The sequence below is a fragment of the Rattus norvegicus genome, chromosome 12 (assembly GCF_021556685.1).
Source record: "Rattus norvegicus strain SHRSP/BbbUtx chromosome 12, alternate assembly SHRSP_T2T, whole genome shotgun sequence".
In the NCBI taxonomy this organism is placed as follows: domain Eukaryota; kingdom Metazoa; phylum Chordata; class Mammalia; order Rodentia; family Muridae; genus Rattus; species Rattus norvegicus.
The window spans coordinates 9,548,702-9,575,310 of NC_141545.1; the positions used below are offsets into that span (position 1 = coordinate 9,548,702).

General features: G+C 39.7%; 1 protein-coding gene across 1 annotated transcript in view; it reads right to left on the reverse strand.

Moving 5' to 3' along the window:
• Nucleotides 1-200: 200 nt before the first annotated feature.
• The window catches only part of Vom2r59 (vomeronasal 2 receptor, 59), a 63,440-nt gene continuing 37,031 nt past the window's right edge, over nucleotides 201-26,609 (reverse strand). Inside the window, 2 exon segments of the mRNA NM_001099466.1 lie at nucleotides 201-1,117; nucleotides 12,673-12,796. Of these exon segments, the coding sequence (NP_001092936.1) occupies nucleotides 201-1,117; nucleotides 12,673-12,796 (1,041 nt within the window).

The window sequence follows — 26,609 nt, forward strand, 5'->3', positions numbered from 1 at the left end:
AGTAACTGAGAAGGAAGAAAGTCTGGGAGCTGGGAAAGAAGGGGGTAATGAAACATATATGAATATAGAAATATTGATTTAAGATAAGGAACAAGAGGAGACAGAGGGGATGGGGTTATCAGTTTGTGGGGGGAATGAGTAGGAACAAAATGTATGTATGGAAATATAATGTACTGACTTTAAAAATTAATAAAAATTTACTAAGTCATATACTTACAATGTATTTTGTGCCTGTGACTCTGAAGAGACTTCCTTTGTGGTCTTAACAAAATAATGTAGCACTTGGGGGCAAAGATACAGCCTAGAAGTCCTGCACTGGAGACCAAGATGGAGAAGACTTCCACAACTACCATGTGCTTCCCCTTAGTACTGTGGTAGACAGGGAGGAAGGTGACCCAGACACTGCAGAACACCAGCATGCTGAATGTCAGGAACTTGGCTTCATTGAAGGTGTCAGGTAGGTTCCTGGCCAAGAAAGCCAAGGTAAAGCTTCCCAGGGCTAGAGCCCCCAGGTAACCCAGCACACAGTAGAAGGCAGTGACTGAGCCCTTGTTGCACATGATGATAATATGTTCATTTTCAGAGTGTGTATCTGTGTCAATGAACGGAGGGGAGTTTCCCAGCCAGACTCCACACAAGATAATTTGGATCAAGGTACAGATGGGAACTATGAAGTTAGGTGCGCGAGTTACCAACAACCACCTGATTCTTCTTCCTGGAGCGGTGACCTTGAAGGCCAGAACCACGGTAATCGTTTTGGCCAAGACAGTGGAAACAGCCACAGTGAACACCACTGCAAATGTGGTCTGTTGCAGGATGCAAGTGGCTGTGTTGGGATGGCCAATGAAGAGAAAGGAGCAGAGAAAACAGAAGTTAAGGGCAATGAGCAGGATGTAGGTGAGAGTGCGGTTATTTGCCTTCACAATGGGAGTGTTCTTCTGCTTCAGAAAGATGCCAAGAACTAGAGATGTCAGTGCAGAGAAGCACAAGGCTATGCAGGACAGACTTATCCCCATGGGGTCTTCATAATGCAGGAAGGTCATAGACTTTTGGAGGCAGTGATTTTGTGCTGTGTTGGCATATTGATGGTCTAGACACTGCATACACTGATCCACATCTGGTGAAAATGTACATTTTTGTTATTTCACGATCATTATTCTTTTGCTCATAGCCCCTCTTATTTGAGTAGGTTAACCTGATAGCCTTCCTTTGTTACTTCAGATATCAGATGAACATTGTGCAGGGACTAATGTGACTGCAGCATTGTGACATAGACAAAGTTACGATTTCTCCTCCTAATTCAATGATACATTAGTCTGAAGATTCTGACACCACCAGAAACTTAGGAATGTACATTACACAGCCTCAGTTTGGTTACAATATTGCTGCCATAGTTAGCACATCCTGTGCTGGGGACCAATGGTCACCAGGTAAATGCACTTTCTGCCCAAACCTGATGATGTGAATTTGGATGCCCAGGACACAGGTAAAGACTGGACATAGAAGCACAAATGTCTGTAATCCCAGGGCCCCCCTATTGTGAGATGAGACACAGAGATAGAATTTGTCTTGGTAGGTCATGGGACATCTAGCCTAGCTAATGCATCTGTGGAGAGACATAGTCTCAAGCAAAAGAGTCAGGTGATGACTGGCTCCCCATTTCCATATGTGCACCATGGTACATGCACTCCCACTCACATGGACTCTCTTTCTCTCAATTTAGAAAAGTAACAAATTTGGTGAATTTTGCCACATTTGAGCAGTGGTAATTTCAATGTTGGGGTCTTTGTATTCTGTGTAAATAAGTGAATATTTGTAGTTTTGTTGATTCATATGTGTGCATGAAAATGTATGCTGCCTGTATTTCTACATGTATTATCCAGAAGTCAACTTAAGGTACATTCCTCATGAGTCATCTAATTTGCTCTGTAATGTGTGGTGTCTCTGGGGATTTCTGATTAGTCTAGTTTGGCTGGTCAGGGAGTGCCATGGATTTGTATTTCTGCCTCCCCAGTACTGGGGTTATAGGCACAGTCCATCACCACACCTGATTTTTTATGTGATTCTCTGTTGGTAAATCCTACTATTAAGGTTGCAGTCTACCATGTCTGGGAAAAGCTCCCAATTAGACCTTACTGTCTGTAACTCCAAAAAACCCTCTGAGGAAGGGCCATAGCCTGTGGCTAGATTATAGGTTCAACTTCCACTTTTCTTACAAGAACCTGCCTAGAATCATTCCTACCCTAGCCATTAATACATATCTATCTTTGAATTCCTTACCCATTCTCTAATATCTATATAACTCTGTTCATCCCAAATAAAGTTGAGTGAAGTTGATTCCTGAAGTCAATTTGTCAATCTATACTCACATCCTCTGAATCCTGTCCCCAACACCCCCACACCCATTGTCCTTGACAGTCAATGGCCAGCAGTCCTGGGTGAGAAGTGAGGTTCACAATTGTTAGAAATTTACCAAAGTTGCCAGGCTTATGGGCAAGTACTTTATTTACTGAGCCGTCTCCCCATTGCAATTCTCTCTTCTTTGGCCTATGGCTTGTTAAATGACAGTTAATGTTAGATTTACAAAAGATTCAGCTGACCTCAACATAGACCATCAAACAAAATGTAGGAATGTGGGAATGTCCCTTCCCCACCACTCTAGAGTAAAAAGCCAAAGAGAAGGGGAAATTCTCCAGAAACAACCCCAGTAAACCAAACTTCTGGATGGGATATGTATATCTCATCCCTCCTCACAAAGCTTAGGGGACATCATTGAAGAGGAGGTAGAAGGAGTGTAGGAGCAAAACAGGGAGGAGGAATGCTGCAGGAATGCTTCTGGGCGTGATGTTCCAACTGTACCCATTAACTCAGAGCAGATGCATTTGCCTGAACAAGACTTGTATACGATCAGACAGTTAACATTTTCATATGGATCAGGGAGGGTCTCATGAGGTCCCACTGTAGCTGAGGCTATGAGAAGCTTATGGTTTTGGGGAAAGGAAAGTCAATTACCTTCTGGGATGTTCCTGGTAAGTCCACCATTGTTGGTAGATGTGTGTTTTAGCAGCACTGATTGGGTTTAGTGGGTTATAAAATGAAAAGCGATCAAACAAACAAAAAATTAAAGATGACATGAAATTGAGAGGAGAATAAGGGAGGATCCATGTATAAAACTACTAAAGATCACATTAAAAATATTTTTGAATGGCGGTTCCTAGAATCAAATCATCAGAAGGGATTCTGATATTCTATATGAAATAGATGCTGAGAAGGGACAGGATGCCAGCTGTGTCAAGGTAAATTATTAAAGTGGGATAAAGAGGGAGTGGATCCTAGACAAAATCCACCAAGGGGACTGGAAAAAATGTCTTAGTTAAATGAGTGCATGTAAGTATGAGGGACTTGAGTTCAATTCCCAGCACTGATTTAAAAGTACAAGTGCAACTCTAAGCACTTATAATCTCAGAACTAGTTTGGCAAAGACAGGAAGGTCTTTCTAGCTAGCTATTGTAGCCAGATTACAAGCCTGTAGTTTCAGTGATAGATCTTGTCTCAAAAAAGAAGGTGGAGAGCGATGCACACTTGTATGTGTGCACATCCTACTCCTCACCCCACTCTACTACTACCATCAGCACCACCACTGTGTTTGAGAAAGTGGAAAACTTGGGTTTCCCATCTGTAAAGTCTATCCCAGATACTAAGAATGCAAGGGCCCACAGAACACTCTGAACCTTCATAGTCGCTGTCCTGAAATCTAATTCTGTGTACATCAGCATACTCAGGTAGAAGCTGAAGCTTGCCAGTGGTGAGGGAATCATAGTTTTAACTAAAATTATCCAGTTGGAGGCTCTGGCAAGATTGTTTATTTGGGGAAAGCATTGTTCTGCAGGCCTGACAACTTGAGTTTCAATCTTGGACTTGCAAAAAATGTGAAAGGAGAGAACTGATCTCCCACAGTTGTCTTCTTGTTTCCACGTGTGTGCCATGTGTGTTGTGGTGGATTGAATAAGAATAGCTCCCTTGGAAATGCAAATCAAAGCAACCTTGAGATTTCACCTCAGAGCAGTGAGAATGGCTAAGATCAAAAACTCAGGTGACAGCAAATGCTGGCGAGGATGTGGAGAAAGAGGAACACTCCTCCATTGTTGGTGGAATTGCAGACTGGTACAACCATTCTGGAAATCAGTCTAGAGGTTCCTCAGAAAATTGGACATTGAACTACCTGAGGACCCAGCTATACCTCTCTTGGGCATATACCCCAAAGGTGCCCCAACATATAAAAAAGACACGTGCTCCACTATGTTCATAGCAGCCTTATTTATAATAGCCAGAAGCTGGAAAGAACCCAGATGCCCTTCAACAGAGGAATGGACACAGAAAATGTGGTATATCTACACAATGAATATTACTCAGCTGTCAAAAACAATGACTTTATGAAATTCATAGGCAAATGGATGGAACTGGAAAATATCATCCTGAGTGAGGTAACCCAATCACAGAAAAAGACACGTAGTATGCCCTCATTGATAAGTGGCTATTTGCCCAAATACTTGAATTGCCCTAGATACACAGAACACATGAAACTCAAGACAGATGATCAAAGTGTGAATGCTTCACTCCTTCTTTAAATGGGGAACAAGAATACCTTTGGTAGGGAATAGGGAGACAAAATTTAAAACAGAGGCAGAAGGAAAACCCATTCAGAGCCTGCCCCACATATGGCCCATACATATACAGCCACCCAGTGAGACAAGATGGATGAAGTAAAGAAGTGCAGGCCGACAGGATCTGGATGTAGATCTCTCCTGAGAGACATAGCCAGAATAGAGCAAATACATAGGCGAATGCCAGCAACAAACCACTGAACTGAAAATGGGACCCCCGTTGAAGGAATCAGAGAAAGGACTGAAAGAGCTTGAAGGGGCTTGAGACCCCATATGAACAACAATGCCAAGCAACCAGAGCTTCCAGGGACTAAGCCACTACCCAAAGACTATACATGGACTGACCCTGGGTTCCTACCTCATAGGTAGCAATGAATATCCTAGTAAGAGCACCAGTGGAAGGGGAAGCTCTTGGTCCTGCCAAGACTGAACCCCCAGTGAACGTGATTGTTTGGGGTAGGGCGGTAATGGGGGAGAATGGGGAGGGAAACACCCATATAGAAGGGGAGTGGGAGTTGTTAAGGGGATGTTGGCCCGGATACCGGGAAAGGGAGTAACAATCGAAATGTAAGTAAGAAATACTCAAGTTAATAAAGAAAAAAAATTAAAAAAAAAAAAAGGAATAGCACCCTTGGCTCATATATTTGGATACTTGGTCATCAGTGAAAGACAGACTTCAGAAGGATTAGAAGGCATGGTCTTGTCAGAGGTAGTGTGTCATGGGGAGTTGGGGGGGTGAGGGGTAGAGGCTTTGAGGCTTTCAAAAGCCAAAGTCAGGCCCAGTGGCTCTCTTCTTGTCTGCAGATCCAGATGTAGAACTCTGAGCTATTTCTTCAACACTTTGACTCCATTTGCCACCTGGCAGCCTACTGTGATGATAATGTACTAAACAGCTGAAGTTAAGCTCTAACAAGTGCTTTCTTTTATAGTAGTTTTCAAAGTCAGTGTGGATTGTCACAGCGGTAGATCGATGACCAAGCAGGTAATAACAGGACAGGGATGTTGCTGTGACTGGGCTGATCATGTTTATTTTAGGAATGTGGGAGACTTTTGGATTTTGGACCAGAATAGTGGTTGGATGATTTAAGTGGGGCTTAATGTGCTATCTTTTTTAGAGCATGGAAGACAGTGGTGGATACAGCAATGTAGATTATGATGGCTCAAGAGGCTTCACAGGAGAAGAATATTACTAACTAGCCTAGAGATTTTTCTCATGATATTTTGGAGAAGAATGTGGCAGCTTTCTGGCTTTGTCCAAGAAAGAAAGAAAGAAAAAAGAAAGGAAGAAAGAAAGAAAGGAAGGAAGAAAGAAAGAAAAATTATCTAAGGCTAAATTGAAGAAATTTAGATTAATAGCACTGGTAGAGGATATTTCAAGACAATTTAGGATTGAGTGCTGCATGGTTGTTGTGGTCACCTTTATGCAGATCTATAACGAAAAGGACCAATTTGAGCAAACCAAAATGTATGGGTTGAGTAGGTTATAAACACCTGAAAATGTAATGGAGATAAGACCAGTGTTCCAGGAGATAATACATTTAAAGAAAAGCCAGATGCTAAATAAATAAAGGGGGTGGTAACCTCAGGGAAATATCTCACCCAGCTAAGCTTCCAAATTGTGGAAAGAAATGAAAGAAAAGGTTAAGCAGTGAAAGAAAACCATTGACGACAGAAAGCCAATTAAAATTGTAGTTATATGAGGGGGCCATGTTTCAGTCCCCAGCAAATAGTGGAATGGTAGCAGTTTCATCAAAATGGTTCTGTATTTAGAGTGAAGAATCCATGAAAGGAGCTCTGGAGTCTTCCTCCATAGCTAAGTAAATTATCAGGATTATTTTAGCGGTATCCCTGAACTGAGACCCAAAGAGACCATTGAGTGAAGCTGTGAAGGTGAAGTTCAGATTATGTTGGAGATCCTGAGATATTGGAAATGACACAGTTGTGGGATATCTTCTGACCAGGTGTGGGAGGAGTTCAAGAGGGAGACATTATTGTAGACATATTGTGCTTTGCTCTGGAATTACCTGTATTTTGATGCTAATTCCACTGCCCCAAGGACAGCTGCTTAGTCATGTACTCAGGACTCAGGTGACTTCACTAGAAACTTCTCCCCATTTAATTTGTAAAATACAGGTGAGGGCTGGTGCAGGATAGAACGAGGCCTGTCATTGGATGAGAAGGAAGGATGGGCAGGAGAAAAAGCTTAAGGGAAGAGGAAGAGATAGGAGGAGAGGGCAGGGAAGCTGGGGAGACAACATGGAAGCTGATGTTAAGATTCCACGCTGCACCTGTACAGGGTGTAATGAATTTTTTTCTGATGCATTCAATTTTTTTCCACTTCTTTCCATCTTTATTAAGTTGGCAATTTCTTATTTACATTTCAAAAGTCATTTCCATTCCCGGTTTCCAGGCCAACATTCCCCTAACCCTTCCCTCTCCCCTTCTATACGGATGTTCCCCTCCCAGTCCTCCCACCATTACCTAACTCCCCCCAAGAATCCCTATCATTGGGGATCCAGCCTTGGCAGGACCAAGGGCTTCCCCTTCCACTGGTGCTCTTACTAGGCTATTCATTGCTACCTATGAGGTCAGAGTCCAGGGTCAGTCCATGTATAGTCTTTAGGTAGTGGCTTAGTCCCTGGAAGCTCTGGATGCTTGGCATTGTTGTACATATGGGGTGTCGAGCCCCTTCAAGCTCTTCCAGTTCTTTCTCTCATTCCTTCAATGGGGGTCCCACTTTCAGTTCAATGTTTTGCTGCTTGCATTCGCCTATGTTCCTGCCGTATTCTGGCTTTGTCTCCCAGGGGAGATCTACACCTGGATCTTGTCAGCCTGCATTTCTTTGCTTCATCCACCTTATCTAGTTTGGTGGCTGTATATGTATGTGCCATGTAAGGGTCAGGTTCTGAATCGACCTTCTGGCTCTGCTCTAAACGTTGCCTCCCTACCCCCTCCTAAAGGTATTCTTGTTCCCATTTTAAAGAAGGAGTTAAGCATCCTAATTTGGTCATCCTTCTTGAGTTTCATTTGTTCTGTGCATCTAGGGTAATTTGAGCATTGGGTATAATATCCACTTATCAATGAGTGCATACCATGTGTGCTTTCTGTGATTGGGTTACCTCGGTGTGGATGATATTTTCCAGTTTCATTCATTTGCCAATGAATTTCATAAAGTCATTGTTTTTGATAGAGGTGTAGTATTCCATTGTGTAGATGTACCATATTTATTTTCTGTATCCATTCCTCTGTTGGAGGGCATGTGGGTTCTTTCCAGCTTCTGGGTATTATAAATAAGGCTGCTACAAACATAGTGGAGCATGTGTGTTTGTTATATGTTGGGGCATCTTTTGGGTATATGCCCAAGAGAGGTATAGCTGGTACCTCAGGTATTTCAATGTCCAATTTTCTGAGGAACCTCAAGATTGATTTCCAAAATTGTACCAGTCTGCAATCCTACTATCAGTGGAGGAGTGTTCCTCCTTCTCCATGGCCTTACCAACATCTGCCGTTTCTGGAGTTTTTAATCTTAGCCATTATGACTGGTGTGAGGTGGAATCTCAGGGTTGTTTTGATTTCCATTTCCCTTGTGAATAAAGATGTTGAACAATTCTTTAGGTGTTTCTCAGCCATTCGACATTCCTCAGCTGTGAATTCTTTGAATAGCTCTGAACCACATTTTTAATAGGGTTATTTGTCTCCCTACAATCTAACTTCTTTGATTCTTTGTATATTTTGGATATAAGCCCTCTATCAGTTGTAGGATTGGTAAAGATCTTTTCCCAATCTGTTGGTTGCCGTTTTGTCAGAACAACAGTGTCCTTTGCATTATAGAAGCTTTGCAGTTTTGTAAGACCCCATTTGTTGTGGCCTGTTTTATGACTGATTATGTGGTCAGTTTTGGAGAAAGTACCATGAGGTGGTGAGAGGAAGGTATATCCTCTCGTTTTAGGATAGGATGTTCTATAAATATCTGTTAAATCCATTTGGTTCATGACTTCTCTTAGTCTGTCTATGTCTCTATTTAATTTCTCTTTCCATGATCTGCCCATTGATGGGATTGTGGTTTTGAAATCTCCTCCTATTATAGTGTGAGGTGCTATATGTGGTTTGAGATTTTTTTTATGGTTTCTTTTATGTATGTAGGTGCCCTTGTATTTGGAGCATAGATATTTAGGATTGAGAGTTCATCTTGGTGGATTTTTTCTTTGATGAATATGAAGTGTCCTTCCTTATCTTTTTTGATGAGTTTTTATTGAAAATCAATTTTATTTGATATTATAATGGCCACTCCAGCTTGCTTCTTCAGGCCATTTGCTTGGAAAGTTGTTTTCCAGCCTTTTACTCTGAGGTAGTGTTTGTCTTTGTCTCTGAGGTGTGTTTCCTGTAGACAGCAAAATGCTGGGTCCACATTGCATATCAAGTTTGTTAATCTGTGTCTTTTTATTGGGGAATGGAGTCCATTGATCTTTAGAGATATTAAGGAATAGTGATTGTTGCTTCTTGTTATCTTCATATTTGGAGGTTAGATTATGTTTTTGTGCTTGTCTTCTCTTTGTTTTGTTATGAAATGATTAGGTTCTTGCTTTTTCTAGGCTGTAGCTTGCCTCCTTGTGTTTGGCTTTACCATTTATTTTCCTTTGTAGGATTGGATTTGTAGAAAAATATTGTGTAAATTTGGTTTTGTCATGGAATATCTTGGTTTCTCTATCTATGTTAATTGAGAGTTTTCCTGGATACAGTAACCTGGGCTGGCATTTGTGTTCTCTTAGGGTCTGTATGACATGTGTCCCAGATCTTCTGGCTTTCAAATCTCTGGTGAGAAATCTGGTGTAATTCTGATTCGTCTGCCATTATATGTTACTTGACCCTTTTCCCTTACTGCTTTTAATATTCTTTCTTTGTTTTGTGCATTTGGTGTTTTGACTATTATGTGACGGGAGGAGTTTCTTTCCTGGTCCAATCTATTTGGAGTTCTGTAGACTTCTTGTATATTTATGGACATCTCTTTCTTTAGGTTAGGGAAGCTTTCTTCTATGATTTTGTTGAAGATATTTACTGGTCCTTTGATTTGGGAGTCTTCACTCTCTTCTATAACTATTATCCTTAGTTTGATCTCATTGTGTCCTGGATTTTCTGTATGTTTTGTGCCAGTTGCTTTTTCTGTTTTACATTATTTTTGACAGTTGTGTCGATGATTTCTATGGAATCTTCTGCCTCTGAGATAATCTCTTCTATCTCTTGTATTCTGTTGGTGATGCTTGTATCTACGACTCCTTTTCTCTTCCTTTGGTTTTCTATATCCAGGGTTGTCTCCCTTTGTGCTTCCTTTATTGTTTCTATTTCTATTTTCAATTCCTTCACCTGTTTGATTGTGTTTTCCTGTAATTCTTTCAGGTATTTTTGTGTTTCCTCTCTAAGGGCTTCTACTTGTTTACTTGTGTTTTCCTGCATTTCTCTAAGGGAGTTCTTTATATCTTTCTTGAAATCCTCCATCATCATGATCAAATGTGATTTTAAATCTAGATTTTGCTTTTCTGGTGTGTTTGGCTGTTCAGTGTTTGCTTTGGTGGAAGAATTGGGCTCTGATGATGCCATGTAGTCGTGTTTTCTGTTGTTTGTTTTCCTGTGCTTGCCTCTTGCCATCAGGTTGTCTCTGGTGTTACCTTGTTCTGATATTTCTGACAGTAGCTATAGGCCTGTGTGTCAGGAGTGCTGTAGACCTTTTTTCCTGTTTTCTTCCAGCCAGTTATGGGAACAAAGTGTTTTGGTTCCAGGTGTGAAGTTACTCCTGTCCACTGGAATTTGCTATTCCTGTGGGTGTGTATCCCGAGTCCACCAGGCAGGTCACTTGAAGCAGAAAAGTTGGTCTTACCCCTGTTCTCAGGCCTGAAGTCACTCCTTGGGGCTGTGTTTCGGCTCCCCGTGAGAGCAACAACCAGAAGAGCCTGCCCCTACTTCTGGGCCTCTGTGTGAAGGGGGCTCTGATGATGCTAGGTGTTTTCTTCTAGAGTCAGAAATGTGGGCAGAGAGTAGTCTCCTTTGGCTTTCCAGGTATATCTGCCCCTCTGAAGGTCTAGCTCTCCTTCCTATGGGATTTGGGTGCAGGGAACTGTTTGATCAGGCCTGTTTAGATCCAGACTCAGTCTGGACCGCAGGGCTCCTGCAGCTTGATTTCCCCTATCTTCCTGTTCCCAGAGGCCCTATGCAGTTTCTTCTTGGGCCAGGGATGTGGGCAAAAGTGGAGAGAAGTGGTGGTCTCTCCTGCCCTCCCGTCAGGATTGCACACATATCTGGGCAATGAGCTCTCTCTCCCATGGGGTATGGGAGCAGGGAGCTGTGGGCTGGGATCAGCGAGGTTTGTTATGAATGTTCTTAAGGGATGGATGTTGTATGTTTAGGTGGGCAATTATATCTTATCAATTAGATCAAAGGTTATTGTGTTGTGTGTTCTTTCACGTAGCAATCTAAGTGTAAAAGAATGAGTGATGGTTGGAGAGTCTGGGCTGCCACAGAATTGGGATGTGTGCTTCTGACATGGAATTCTGCCCTGGGAACTGGATGGGTAGAGAGATTGTTGCTAGCTCAGAGGGAGGCCTTCAGCTGTGTGATATGGGATGGGGCAGAATGGGTGTGATGTTTTGCTGACTGAGATTAAGATATATATCAGATATCCCGGGGCAACACAGTGCCACACCCAGAGCAAGTAAAAAGAGTTTTATTTTTTCAAAATTTTACAACAACAGAGACAACAAAGCTGGCAGGAGCTGGAAGTACTTAAAGATGGTTTGACTTCAGAAATGGGGATGCAGAATTTGGTTTGCCCTGCTTGTTTTTGGTTTTGCACTGATCCAGTATTTCTTGACTTTGGTCCTTTTCTTCTCTTTTGAAACGCTAAAGCATGTTTTGTGTCATTTTATGTGGGAAGTATGTGATCAGTATTTTTACTTATATTTTAGTGGGTGTTGCAATTAAGAGATTGCCTTGAGTTTCAGGAGAGACTTTGAACTTTGGATTTTAAACAGTATTGAGGCTGTTATAGAGCTGTTATGTGAACTTTGAAAATTGGACTAACCGCACATTGAAATACAATATGGCCTCTGTCCTGTGTGTGGGGCCTGGTAGAGAATGGAATCTTTGCTCTGGAGAACATTTTTCACCTAAACCTGTGGAATTCAGCACTGTCGAATCAAGACTCCAGAATGAGGTAAAGAGTGGTTTCCTTCGAAACAGATGAAAACTATTTTTAGATACCTCTTTGAGTCTGAGGGAGTTGAAAGCTGCCTATGTTTTGAGCCTGGATGGAAGTGTGAGAGGTCTAAGAGTGAGGGTAGCATGTTTGTCCTTCTTCCCTCTTCCACCAGAGATATTTGAAGATCTGTCACCCTTGACCATATCCAGAGATATCTGGAGAAACTTCCACTAGGGCAACATAATATTTATCTGTCTCATTCCAAATTCCCCACCAGCTCCTCCCAGTATATAAACGAGAGGAATTTTAGCTACTATCACAGTCAAATCACTTCTGCCAATCACCTTTTGTGTACTGAAACCTCGATGAGAGTGTGAATGAGAGTGTGAAACACCTAGTCATTCTTTGTGTGTTGTACATAACCTCAGAAGATACAGAGAGGAGCACTGATTAGTCCTCTTAAGCCCTGTGATAACAATCAAAGATATTTCTGAGAAGGCAATTTATTTGCAATAAAATTATTTTTAAAATAAGTTCATATTATGTAGCCCTGGCTGTCTTGGGATTTGTTATGAAAATCATGCTGGTTGTAAATTCAGACATCTGCTTATCTCTGCCTCCTGAATGAAGAAAGAAGGCGCACCACTAAACTTTGCTTAACATTCATTTTCTTATTAATAAACAACTTGGGCTAGGGAGATTGCTCATTGCGTAAAGTCTTTACAGTAATGGGAGAATCTGAGCTCAGTTGCCCTCAGTTCTCATAAAAATGGACTATTAGTTAGAAGTAGAGAATTTCTTCATACAGCACACACTTACCTGTCTCATTGGAAATTTCATTCTCTGGGCATGGAATGCAGTCAAAGCAACATATCCTTTTTCCTTCTGGGAGGGATTTTCTGAATCCAGGACCACAACTTTCACTGCATACAGACCTGGGAGTCTGAGGAAAATCACATATGTGTAGGTTATATTCTGATTTTTAACATCCTGGTCCATCCACATGGTCTCTCCCCCTTTTCCTTTTTTCCTCTCTCCCTAATTTTCTTTGGGAAAACCTGCTGGGATGGGAAGTCCTGCCCTATTCTTTTCTCCAAAGGCCATTGTCTGATTAGCTACTGGTAAACCAATCAGAGGTGATTTGAAATAATAATTATATAACATATAGTCTCGAGATGGTTGACCTTGCCATCCAGACTGCAACAAGATATCTGTTAATGGAAAGTAGCATCTGTATGTAGAGTGCACAAAACCATCCCCCAGCATTCACTATTGCTAAAGACACTCTATGTTGCAAGAATGGCAAGGAGATCCCTCAACTGGAACTGATATGAATTTGTATTCCCTGAAGACTAGCTTTCACAGTACCAAAAGATAGCATGTAAGCTTTCCAAGGAAGGTAGAAACCAACAGCCCTACCCAGCCATGATGCCTATGAACCACATCATCTCCCAGCATGACAGAATAACTCTAAGAGTGTAATAATGGTGTTGGATAGCTTTTTTTTGGTAACCAAAAGCTTCCTAAGTGCACTTAGATTTGTTAAATATTATGGAAATCATGCCTGGTATGGAAAGCAGATAAGTACTCAGTACTAGTGAAGTCATGTTTATTGGAGGAGAATCTCCAGCCACTAATATACTAAATCAGCAAAATCCTTAGCAACAATATAAAACGTTTACCCATATACCAAAGATAAGTGTAGCCTTCACCCCACATCAAGAAAATGTCTTTTTGCAATACTTGGAGACCACTACAGGAAATCACAAACAATCAAAATGCACAGCCATGGAGCCAGTACTAATGGATGGACAGATGCATCCCTAAAATACCATAACACATAGCGATCAAGATATATTGAGAAAGATGGGACAGACAGATTATAAAAGCCAGAGGATCAGAGTTTGCTGTGGGATTGTAGCTATTATTAATGTCAGAAACTACATCCATAATGTCTCACCAGTGTAACTGCCCAAAATGAGCAGAACAAGGAGGACACCAACAAATATGGTAAGCTGGATGGGGAAAAGGCATGTGATTTAACCCTTAATAAAGAATTACATGATAATAGAAATTGAGAAAATTAAAAAAAATCATTAGGTGTTACTTAAAAAAACTTACTTCATAAAAATGGAAAATATAAGTGGAATGGATGATTTTCTAGACAGATACCACATACCAAAGTTAAATCAAGATCAGGTAAATTATCTAAACAGTCTCAAAACCATAAAGGAAATAGAAACTGTCATTAAAAGTCTCGAAACGAACAAACAAGACAAAAAAAGAAAAGAAATAAAGAAATAAATGAAAACAAAAGAAAGAAAGAAAGAAAGAAAGAAAGAAAGAAGGAAAGAAAGAAAGAAAGAAAGCCAGCCCAGGGCTACATGGTTTTAGTGCAGAATTCTACCAGACTTTCAAGGAAGAGCTAAAACCAATGCTCCTCATAGAAGAGGCGGAAGGAGGATGGTAGAGGGGGTTTCCAGAGGGGAAACTGGGAATGAAGATAACACTTGAAATGTAAATAAATAAAATATCCAATAAAATTGCTGTAAAAATAGAAACAGAATAATGCTACATCATTCATACTTTTAGGCCATAGTTACCCTGATACCTAAACCATAAAGACTCAGCAAAGAGAACTTCAGACTAATTTTTCTTCTGAATATCAACATAAAAACTGAATAGAATTATAACAAAACGAAACCAAGAATACATCGAAAACACCATTCAGTATGATCAAGTAGGTTTCATCCCAAGGATGAATATACAGAAAACCATCAATATATTCCACTCTATAAAAAATCCAAGGGGGGGGGGAATCACATAATCATCACATTAGATGCTTAGAATGACTTCAACAAAATCCAACACTTCTTCATGTTAAAAGGCTTGGAGAGATCAAGAATTCTAGGCACACATCCAAATATAATAAACTGCAAGAGAATAGCCAGCATCAAATTAAATGGAGAAAAACTTGAAGTCATTCCACTAAAATCAGAGGCAAGACAAGACTGCCAACTTTCCCTATTTATTCAATATAGTACTTGAAGTTCTAGCTAGAGCAATAAGACAGCAAAAGGAGATCAAGGGGTTACAAATTGGAAAGGAGAGTCAGGTATTACCATTCTCAGATGATATAATAGTATACATATGTGAACCTCAAAATTCTCCCAGATAATTTCTACAGCTGATAATTTCAGTAAAGTTGCTTAATATAAAATTATCTCAAATCAGTATCCCTCCTTTATACATTGATGAATCGGCCAAGAAAGAAATTAGGGAAGCACCATAGTCACAAATAATATAAAACATCTTGGTGTAACTCTAATCAAACATGTGAAAGATCTGTATAACAAGAATTTCAAGTCCCTGTAAAACAAAATTGAAGAAGATATCAGGAGATGGGAAGATCTCCCATGCACATAAATTGGCAGTATTAACAGTGAAAATGGCCATCTTACTAAAAGCAACCTACAGATTTAATGCAATTCCCATCAAAATTCCAACACATTTTTAAATAGACCTTGAAAGAGCAATTCTCAACTTCAGGATCTAGAAAACAATCCTGAACAGTGAATAACTTTCTGGAGAAATCAGTATCCCAGACCTTGAGCTCTACTACAGAGCACTAGTAATAAAAGTGAATGGTATCATTATAGAAACAGGCAGGGTGATCAATGGAACTGACTGAAGTTCCTGAAATAAACCCACACACCAATGATCACTTGATTTTTGACAAAGTAGCCAAAACATATAAATAAAAAAAAGAAAGCATCTTCAACAAATGGTTCTAGTCTAGATATCAGATATGTAGAGAAATGCAAATAGATCCATAATTATTATCCTTTCACAAAATTCTAGTCCAAATGGATCAAGAACCTCAACATAAGCCTGGGCACACTAAATCTCACAGAAGAGAGAACTTGAGATCATTGGTAGAGGAGACAATTTCCTGAACAGTATACCAATCGCTCACACTATAAGATCAACAAGAAATAAATGGAACCTCATGAAACTGAAAAGCTTCTGTAAGGCAAAGGACACTACCAACAAATCAAAGGGGCAGTGTACAAATTGGGAAATATCTTCAATAACCATACATCTGACAGAGGACTAATAACCAAAATATGAACTTAAGAATAAGAACTTAGACTCCAATAAACGAAATAGCTGAATTACAAAATGGAGTACAAAACTAAACAGAGGATTCTCAACAGGGGAATTTCTAATGGCCAAGAAACACTTAAAAATGTTCACTATCCTTAGTTAATGTGAATCAAGACAACTCTGAGATTCCACCTTACAGCAATCAGAATGGCTAAGGCCAAAAGCTCATGCAACAGCACATTGTGGTGAGGGTGTGGAGAAAAGGGGAACACTCCTCCATTGTTGGTGGTATTATAAAGTTGTACAGAAATTCTGGAATTCAATCTTGTGGTTTCTTTGAAAATTGGAAATAGTTATACTTGAAGACCCAGCTATACTGCTCCTGGACATATACTCAAAAACTGTTACCCTATACTACAAGGATATGTGCTCTACTATGTTCATAGGAGACTTCTTCATAATAGCCAGAAATTGAAAACAATGGGGACATCCCTCAACCTAAGAATGGATAAAGAATATATGGTTCATTTGCACAATGAAATATTATAGTTATTTAGAATAAGGATGTGAATTTTGTAGGCCAATGAATGGAACTAGAAAATATCCTCCTGAGTGAGTTAACCCAGACCCAAAGACATGCATTGTATGAATTCACTGATATGTGGATATTAGCTAAAATGTACAGAATACCCATGATATACTCCACAAACCCAAAGAAGTTAAATAAGAAATGAGGCCTAAGAGAGAATGCTTGAATCTCACTTAAAAGGGGAACTAAATATTCATAAGAGGCAGAGGGAGCGAGGGATCTTAATGTGAGAGTGAATGGGGAGGAGAATGGGGGTAGAATTAGGTGTGGGGAGACACAGGAGACAGGTCTAGAGGACCAGAGATGTTGGGGGGTATGAGAATGGTGGGAATCTGTAGGAATTTCCAGAGATCTGGGATGGGCAGCCTCCAAGGAGTAAATATGAGTGACTTCAGCTGAGATGGGGACGTGGAACCTTAAGAGGCCACCTTCTGTAACAAGGCAGGATCTAGAATAGAGACAAACTCACCCACAAAACTTTCTACCCAAAATTTGTCCTATCTAAAAGAAATGCAGAGACAAAAACAGCAGAGACTGAATAAGCAGGGACAGAGTGGACAGCCTTGTCTAGTCCCTGATTTTAGTGGGATTGCTTCAACTTTCTTGTCAGTTAGTTTGATGCTGGCTACTGCTTTGCTCTCTATTGCTTTTACTATGTTTATTTATAAGTCTTGAATCCCTGATCTTTTCAAGACTTTTAAAATGAAGGGGTGTTGAATTTTGTGAAAGGCTTTCTCAGCATCTAATGAGATGATCATGTGGTTTTTTTCTTAGAGTTTGTTTACATAGTGGATTACATTGATGGATTTCCATATATTGAACCATCCCTTCATCTCTGTGATGAAGCCTACTTGATCATGGCAGATGATCATTTTTGATGTGTTCTTGGATTCAGTTTGTGAGAATCTTATTGAGTACTTTTGTGTTGATATTCATAAGGGAATTTGGTCTGAATTCTCTCTCTTTGTTGGGTCGTTGTGTGGTTTAGGTATAAGTGTAATTGTGACTTCATAGAAGGAATTGGTTAGTGCTCCTTCTCACTCTCTCCCTACTTATTCAATATATGACTCAAAGTCCTAGCCAGAGCAATCAGACCACAAAAGGAAGTCAAAAGGATACAAATGTGAAAGGAAAGTCAAATTTACACTATGTGCAGATGAAATGATAGTATAGTTAAGTGACCACAAAAGTTCCACCAGAGAACTACTAAGCCTGATAACCAACTCCAGCAAAGTGGCTGGGTATGAAATTAACTCAAACAAATTTGAAGCCTTCCTCTACTCAACGATAAACAGGCTAAGAAAAAAATTAGCGAAAGGACACACTTCACGATATTCACAAATACTATAAAATACCCCATTGTGACTCTAATCAAGTGGGTGATCTGTAGACAAAGAAATTTAAGTATCTGAAGAAAGAAATTGAAGAAGATCTCAGAAGATGGAAAGATCTCCCATGCTCATGGATTGGCAGGATTTATATAGTAAAAATGGTCATTTACCAAAGGCAATCTACAGATTCAATGCATTCTCCATCAAAATTCCAACTCAATTCTTCATAGAGTTAGAAAGATCAATTTGTAAATTCATTTGGAATAATAAAAGCCCTAGGATAGTGAAAACTATCCTCAACAATAAAAGAACTTGGTTGGGGATTTGGATCAGTGGTAGAGCGCTTGCCTAGCAAGCGCAAGGCCCTGGGTTCGGTCCCCAGCTCTAAAAAAACAAACAAACAAAAAAAAACCAATAAAAGAACTTCTGGAGGAATCACCATCCCTCATACGTACATCAAGCAGTATTACAGAGCAATAATGATAAAAATTGTATGGTATTGGTACAGAGACAGGCAGATCGATCAATGGAGTGGAATTGAAGATCCAGTAGAATTGAACCCACACACCTATGGTCACTTCATCTTTGACAATGCAGCAAAAACCATCCAGTGGATAAAAGATAACATTTTCAACAAATGGTAGATCAGCATGTAGAAGAATGCAAATTGCCCAATTCTTATCACCCTGTTCAAAGCTGAAATCCAAGTGGCTCAAGGACCTTCACATAATACCAGATACACTCAAACTAATAGAAGAAAATGTGGAGAAGTGTCTAGAACACATGGGCACTGGGGAAAATTTTCTGAACAAAGCACCAATGGCTTATGATCTAAGATCAATAATCAACAAATGTGACTTAATAAAACTGGGAAGCGGCAAGGCAAAGGACACTGTCATTAGGATAAAATGGCAATCAACAGATTGGGAAAAGATCTTTAACAATCCTACATCTGATACAGGGCTAATATTCAATATATCCAAAGACCTCAAGAAGTTAGACTCCAGTGAGTCCAATAACCCTATTAAAATTGGGTACAGAGCCAAACAAAGAATTCTTAGCTGAGGAGTATCAAATGACTGAGAAGTACCTAAAGAAGTGTTCAACATTCTTAATCATCAGGGAAATGCAAATGAAAACAACCCTGAGATTTCACCTCACACCAGTCAGAATGGCTAAGAAGAAAACACAGGTGACAACAGATGCTGGCAAGGATGTGGAGAAAGAGGAACACTCCTCCATTGTTGGTGGGATTGCAAGCTGGTACAACCATTCTGGGAATCAGTTGGAGGTTCCTCATAAAACTGGACATTGCACTACCTGAGGACCCAGCTATACCAATGCTGGGTATACCCAAGAGATACTTCAACATACAACAAAGACACATGCTCCACTATGTTCATAGCAGCTTTATTTATAATATCCAGAAGCTAGAAAGAACACAGATGTCCTTCAACAGAGGAATGGATACAGAAAATGTGGTACATCTACACAATGTAATACTACTCAGCTCTCAAAAACCATGACATTATGAAATTCATAAGCAAATGCATGGAAGTGGAAAATATCATCCTTACTGAGGTAAACCAATCACAAAAAAACCCCACACATGGTATGCACTCACTGAAGAGTGGATATGAGCCAAAAAGCTTGAATTACCCAAGATACAATCCATAGATTACATGAAGTTCAAGAAGAAGGACGACCGAAGAGCAGATGCTTCTGTCCTCCTTGAAAGGGGGAATAAAAATATTCATAGGAGGGGATATGGAGGGAAGGTTTGGAGTCAAGATTGAAGGAATGGCAATTCTGAGCATGTCCCAACTGGGGATCCAGCCCATATATAATTACAGCCACCAAAACTAGACAATATCAATGAAGCCATGAAGTACATGCTGACAGGAATCTGATATACCCATCTTCTGAGAGGCTCAGTCAGAGTGTGACAAATACAGATTTGAATGCTAGCAGCAAACCATTGAACTGAGAATGGGGTCCCTGTTAGAAGAATTAAAAAAGGAGTGAAGGAGCTGAAGAGCACCAGTGGAAGGGGAAGCCCTTGGTCCTGCCAAGACTGAACCCCCAGTGAATGTGACTGTTTGGGGGAGGGCAGTAGTGGGGGAAGGACGGGGAGGTGAACACCCATGGAGAAGGAGAGGGGGAGGGGCTAGGGGAATGTTGGCATGGAAACTAGGAAAGGGAATAACAATCGAAACATAAATAAGAAATACCCAAGTTAATAAAGATGAAAAAAAAATTAAGCCTAAAATGATCCTGATATAAAAGTTCCAGAAAATCTGAGAAACTATGAAAATACCAAATCTAAGAATGACAGGGATAGAAAGAGAAGTTTCCTAGCTCCAAGTCCTAGAATCTTTTCATCAAAATTGTAGAATGAAATTCCCCCAACCTAAAGAAAGAAATGTGTATAAACACACAACATACTTACAGAAAATCAATTAGATTGGACAAAAAAATGTTTCTTCACACCGTATAATAATCAAAACACTAAGTGTGTAGAATGAAGAAAGAATATTAAAAGGGGCAAGGAAAAAGCCCAAGTAACAATCAAAGGCATCTATAAGAATTACACCAGACTTCTCAAAATAGACTCTTAAATCCTTATGAGCCTGGACAGATGTCTTGCAGTCTCTAAAAGACCATAAATGCCATTCCAGACTATTACACACAGCAAAAGTTTCAATCATTATAATGGAGAAAACATTGTATTACGAAACTAAATTTAAATGCTATTCATGCACAAATTCAGCCCTACAGAACATACCAGAATACCTTCCTGTTTTCCTGTCAATAAGTCCCCATTCCTTCCCCTCCCTTCCCCCATATGGATATTCTCCCTATATATCCCTGTTATTCCCCCCTACATATTCCACTTCAGTGTGTAGTGTATTAGTTTGGTTCACATAGAGCTGTTCAGCTTAACTTGTGGTAACACAACTATTGAGATAAATTCATACATGAAGTGCTTGCGAGACTCAGACAGCATCTTGCTACTTCCGTGGCCAGTTGGTGAGTCTTATGGTTCAGGATTGAACTACAGCTGCTGGTTTGTGCCTGGTGTCTGCCTATCTAGAATACTGGTCTGCATCTGCTGAGTCCTATTTGGCGTTTGCTATGGGAATGAACTGCTGAGAAAGAAGATCAAGCTCACCCCCAAAGAACTATTGCTCAGCAGGCCCACTTCATCCATATCCTATAATGTTTCTCTTCCTCTACTTCTGCTGGCTGGTGGGCTAGAGGAGAGGTTGAACCCCTATTAAAAGTAGGTTGCAAAACATGTATGCCTACAAACTCCTCTTCATGTTAAAAGTCTTGGAGAGCTCAGAGACACAAAGTGCATACCAAAACATAATAAAGGCAATATGTAGTAAGATAATAGTCAACATAAAATTAAATGGAGAGAAACTTTAAGTGATTCACTAAAAGTGGGGTCATTACAAGGCTGTACACTCTTCATGTATCTATTCAATGTAGCACTTGAAGTTTTAGCTACAGAATAAGAACTAAAAGTTATCAAGAGTATTACAAATTGAAAAGGAAGAAGTATTACTATTCTCATGTAATATGATAGTATACATAAATGTCCAGAAAAAATTTACCAGAGAACTATTATACCTAATAAACACCTTCAGCTGAGTGGCTAAACAAAAAAATATCTAAAAATGTCAATACCCTCATTTATACAAACAATGAATGAGCTGAGAAAGAAATTAGGGAAACAATACCCTTTGCAACAGCCACAAATAATATAAAATATCTTGGTGTATTTATAACCAAGCAAGTGAAAGATGAGTATGACAAGAACTTCACATCTAGAAGAAGGAAATTGAACAGGGTATCAGAAGATAAAAATATTTCTCATGCTTATGCATTGGTAGGATTAACATAGCAAAAATGACCATCAAACCAAAAAGTAATCTACAAATTAATGAAATTTGCATAAAAATTACAAAAAATTCTTTAAAGACCTTAAAATGCCAGTTCTCAATTTCATATGGCAAAACAAAAAACTCAAGATAGATAAAACAATCCTGTACAATAAAAGATGTGGAGATTTCACCATCTGATTTCAAGCCTTACAGATTAACGCTGTAATGTTTCAAGAGAAACAGTAAAATAAACAACATGGTATTGGCATAAAAACAGACAGTTTGAGCAATGCAGTAGAATTGACGACCTAGAAATAAACCCATATGTCTATGGACACTTGATTTTTTGATAAAGAAGCCAAATATGTACTAGGGAAAAAAGAGGGCATCTTCAACAAATGTTGTTTTTCTTTTTTTTTTTTTTTTTTTTTGTTCTTTTTTTCAGAGCTGGGGACCGAACCCAGGACCTTGCGCTTCCTAGGTAAGCGCTCTACCACTGAGCTAAATCCCCAGCCCACAAATGTTGTTTTAATTCTATATAACTGCATGTAGAAGAATCCAATTAGATTCATATTGATCACTTTGCACAGAATTCAAGCACAAGTGAGTCAAGGACCTCAACATAAATCAAGTTGTTCTAAATCTAAGAGAAGAGAAGTGTATCTTGAACATATTGGCAAGAGAGAGAACATCCTGAACAGATCACCAATAGCTCAGGCACTAAGATCAAGAATTCTTCTGTTACAGCAAAGGATGCTCTCAGTAGAACAAAATGTCAGCCTACAGAATGGGAGAAAAACTTTTATCAGTCCTACATCTGACAGAGGGCTGATATTCAAAAATATATAAAGAACTCAAGAGAGTGAACAGCAAACTAAATCAACCAATTTAAAATGGGGTACAGAAACTAGGCAGAATATTCTTAACAGACTAATGTCTAAACCCAAGGAGCACTATGAAATGCACAACATCCAGAGTCATCAGGAAAATGCAAATCAAAGCAACTCAGATTCAATCATACAGATGTCAGAATGGTCGATTTTAAAAACACAAGTGATAGCTCAGGCTGGTGAGGATGTTGAGCAAAGAGAATACTACTACATTGCTGGTGAAAGTGCAAACTTGTACAGCCACTTTGGAAATCCATTCTGCAGCTTCTCAGAAAGTGGAGAAAATTTCTACTTGAAGACTTAGCTATGCCATTACAGGGAATATATACAAAAGATTCTCTACCATACCACAAGGACACTTTTTCAACTATGTTCATAGAAGCTTTATTTGCAATAGCCAGAGACTGGAAGCAATTTAGATGTACCTCAACTGAAGAATGAATAAAGAAAATGTAGTACCTTTACACAATGGAATAAAATTTTGCTATTAAAATCAGGGAAGTCATAATTTGCAGACAAATGGGTGAAACTAGAAAAGATCATTCTTACACTCCAGATGCGAAAAGGCACCCATGGTATGAACTCACTTATAAGCCATCAAATACAAGATAGCCATGGTAGAATCCATAGACACAAAGAAGCTAAGGAACAAGGAAACCTAAGGGGAGGGGTGTGCTTGAATCTCACTGAGAACGGGAAATACCATAGAGATGGATGGATTGAGGGAACTTGGTAGGAGACAGGGAGGGGAGGGTAACAGGAGGCATCAACTGTAGGGAGAAGAGAGGTAGAGAAGACTAGGAGAGGGAGCTGGTATTTGTAGTGAGGCGTAGGGGCATCTCTGGAAGAAGCAAAAACCTAGGAGAAAGGGAACTCCAGCAGTCTATGAGCATGAGCCTAGCCAAGGCTTTGAGCAGTAGTGGATATGGAACATGAAGTAGCTACTCCCTGTAACCAGCAATGACTACCAATGGAGGAATGGCGGCACCAACCCAGTCACAAAACCTCCAACCCACAACTTGTCCTGCCTACATGATGTGCAGAGATAAACTTGGAGCAAATATGAGGGAATGGCCAACCAATGATTGTTACAATTTGGGTCCCATGTCCTGAGAGAGAGCCCACCCATAACAATATTAAGGATATTCTGGTATATTTATGGACAGGAGCCTAACATAACTGTCATCTCAGAGCTGATTGGTAGAAACAGAAGCAGAGACCCTTAATATAGCATTAGCTAGAGCTAGGGAATCTTGTGGAAAAGAGCAAGAAAGGATTGAAGGAGCCAGAGGGGTCAAGGGCACCAGCAACTAAAAAATCATAAATGGAACAGACCTTGGAGCCCCACACATATGTAACAGATGTGCAGCTTTGTCTTCATGTGGGTCTCCTACAACTGCTTCGGGTTCTGTCTCTGACTCTGTTGCCTGCTTCTGAATTCCTTTCCCATAACTCAGCTGTCTTGTGTAGACTTAATAAAAGATGTGCTTAGTCCTACTACAACTTGATAGGCTCAGGCAGGTTGATATGTGTGGGAGTTTTCCCCTTCTCTCAGGAGAAAGGAAGAGGGAGATAGGAAGAGGCAGGCATTGGGAGGAGACTAGGGAGAGAAGTTTGGTCAGGATGCAATGTAAATTAATTTCTGAAAAAAGTTACAGAAAGAAAATGACATGAGTTTGAAAGCCCTATACTGGATATGCTAGAGACTTAGGGAAGACCAAGTGTTATTCTTCTTCTAAAGGAACATACAAATAACTCCTAATAACACTATGCCATAGAAGAGGTCAGTGCCTCACTTAATCATCATCAGAGAAACTTCTTCCAGTGGATTGGACCACAGAGATCTATGATTGGACTATGTTTAAGGGTGAGAAAATTTGGAGCACACAGTTCTAAATATATCTTCATCAAATCCCTTCCATCAGGGTTTGGGATCTTTGTGCAAGAGGAGGTAGAGCAGTATCTCCAGACAAATTAGAACTGATGAACATAAGATATCCCAGAGTCTTTGTCAGCATGTCCAGGGATTGAATAGGTACAAGCCAAGCAGAATTTCAGTGCTGAGAGGGAAAACTGGACCAAGATGCTATCTCCAACTGATATCTGTAACTTAGTTTCACATAATGGAGTCTCATTGTGTATATTAACCACAATTAATGATAGCCCCAATGTTAAGCTGTAGATGGACAATAGTATTGTTGTAGACCTTTGTCTTCTATTGCTTTGTTTGAGCATTTATTTTGTCTCATTAGCCTTTGTTTATGTATTATGGTTTCTAATTTTGATTTCGTTTCTGTGTGCTTTGTTTGCCTGTGGGAGTTCCTTGTTATTTTCTTTTTAAACAATCTGTTTTATCCCATTTGTTTGGTATTCTAATGAAATTTTTTTCTTTCAGTGTGTTTTGATTATGGCTTCCACTTGTCCAGCTCTCACTAATTCCTGTCCCTTACTTCTCCCATGTGAATATCCCCTTTCTGTCTTCATTAGGAAACAAAAATGTGTCTATGAAATAATAATAATGATGAATAATGATACAAAATTAAATAAAAGGAAACAAAATTTAAAATCACACAAACAGAAGAAAAAAGCCAAATATAAAGCACATGAAACGACCCCCCTCCCCACAGACACACACACTGACACTCATACATATATGATGGCAGACAGGATTCTCATAAAAACACAAAAAACCCCATATGGTAGCATTAACAAAATGTCCTGTCACAACATTAAGAGACAATGAACTTCCAAAGATGCCACTGAGTAATTTTTGTTGGCTTTCTACTGCTTGGCATGCACAGACATTCCTTTTCACCTGATGGGTGTCTAGCAACATGAGATGAGCTGTCTGATGCATTGGCATGACTTTTGTAGCAGTAGGCTGCAAGAGCCAAGAGGGACAGGGTCAAAGCAGGCATGAGGAGACAGTTACTAGAGTACATGTGCCAAGAAGACATATGGTGGAGCAGATGGAAGAGAATCAACCATGGAGGAGATTCCACTCGTTCATGTTAGGATACCAGCAGTCCAGTCCAATAATAAACAACAAACATGAATCAGTAAGAGTAGCTCAGTCCAGCAGAAACTGCAAAGCTCTACCAAATCAGCAGATAAGGCAAGAATCAAATACCATGTGAAATTCTTTGTCGCATTCCTCTCTATGAAATGGAGACCAGCAAAGATCAGTGAAGACCAGTGAAGACCAGCAAAGACCAGTAAAGTTCGGTGAAGACCAGTGAAGACCAGCAAAGACCAGTGAAGACAAGTGACATATTGACTCAGATATACTACTTTGTACCTTGGAGTACACATATACTCCAAAGAGTTTAACATGAAAGGTGATCCAAATTCCTTCTTGCATGCATGCTAAAGAATTGAAATTGGAAATACAGTGGATTCTAAGCTAGAGAACACAAGAGTGTAAACTGTACAATCAAAGATGACCTGTTCATTGGTAAAAGTGAGGCATTGAATTCTCCCACTTTACAAATGTTAGTGCCCTTGTGTTTGAAACATAGATGTTAAGAATTGACATATCATTTTTGTGGATTTTTTTCCTTTGAAAACTGTCTCCTTCTCTTTCGGTTAATTTTGGTTTGAAGTTTCTTTTTATTGTTACATTTCCCTTCCTAATGAAGTTACAGATTTACGTTTAATAAAGGAAGCCTGATTATTCACAGGCTAGCATATTCAAGGTTACATAAATCACAACAATGTTTTTTTCCTTCTGAAAACATTTGAGGGTTGGGAACATCATTAAACCTAACTATTTTCCAGAGATTTGTGAAGGCCAAAGGCATTTCTGGGTTTCTTTTCAAATTTGTTGGCATTCCACAAGTCCTTCTTGAGAAATATCAGTGTTAGGTGTTCCCATGCCTGTGCCCACAAATTCATTATCTCTTCTCATGAGCTTAATTTAAACCCCAACATTGTAAGTTTGGGTATGTTG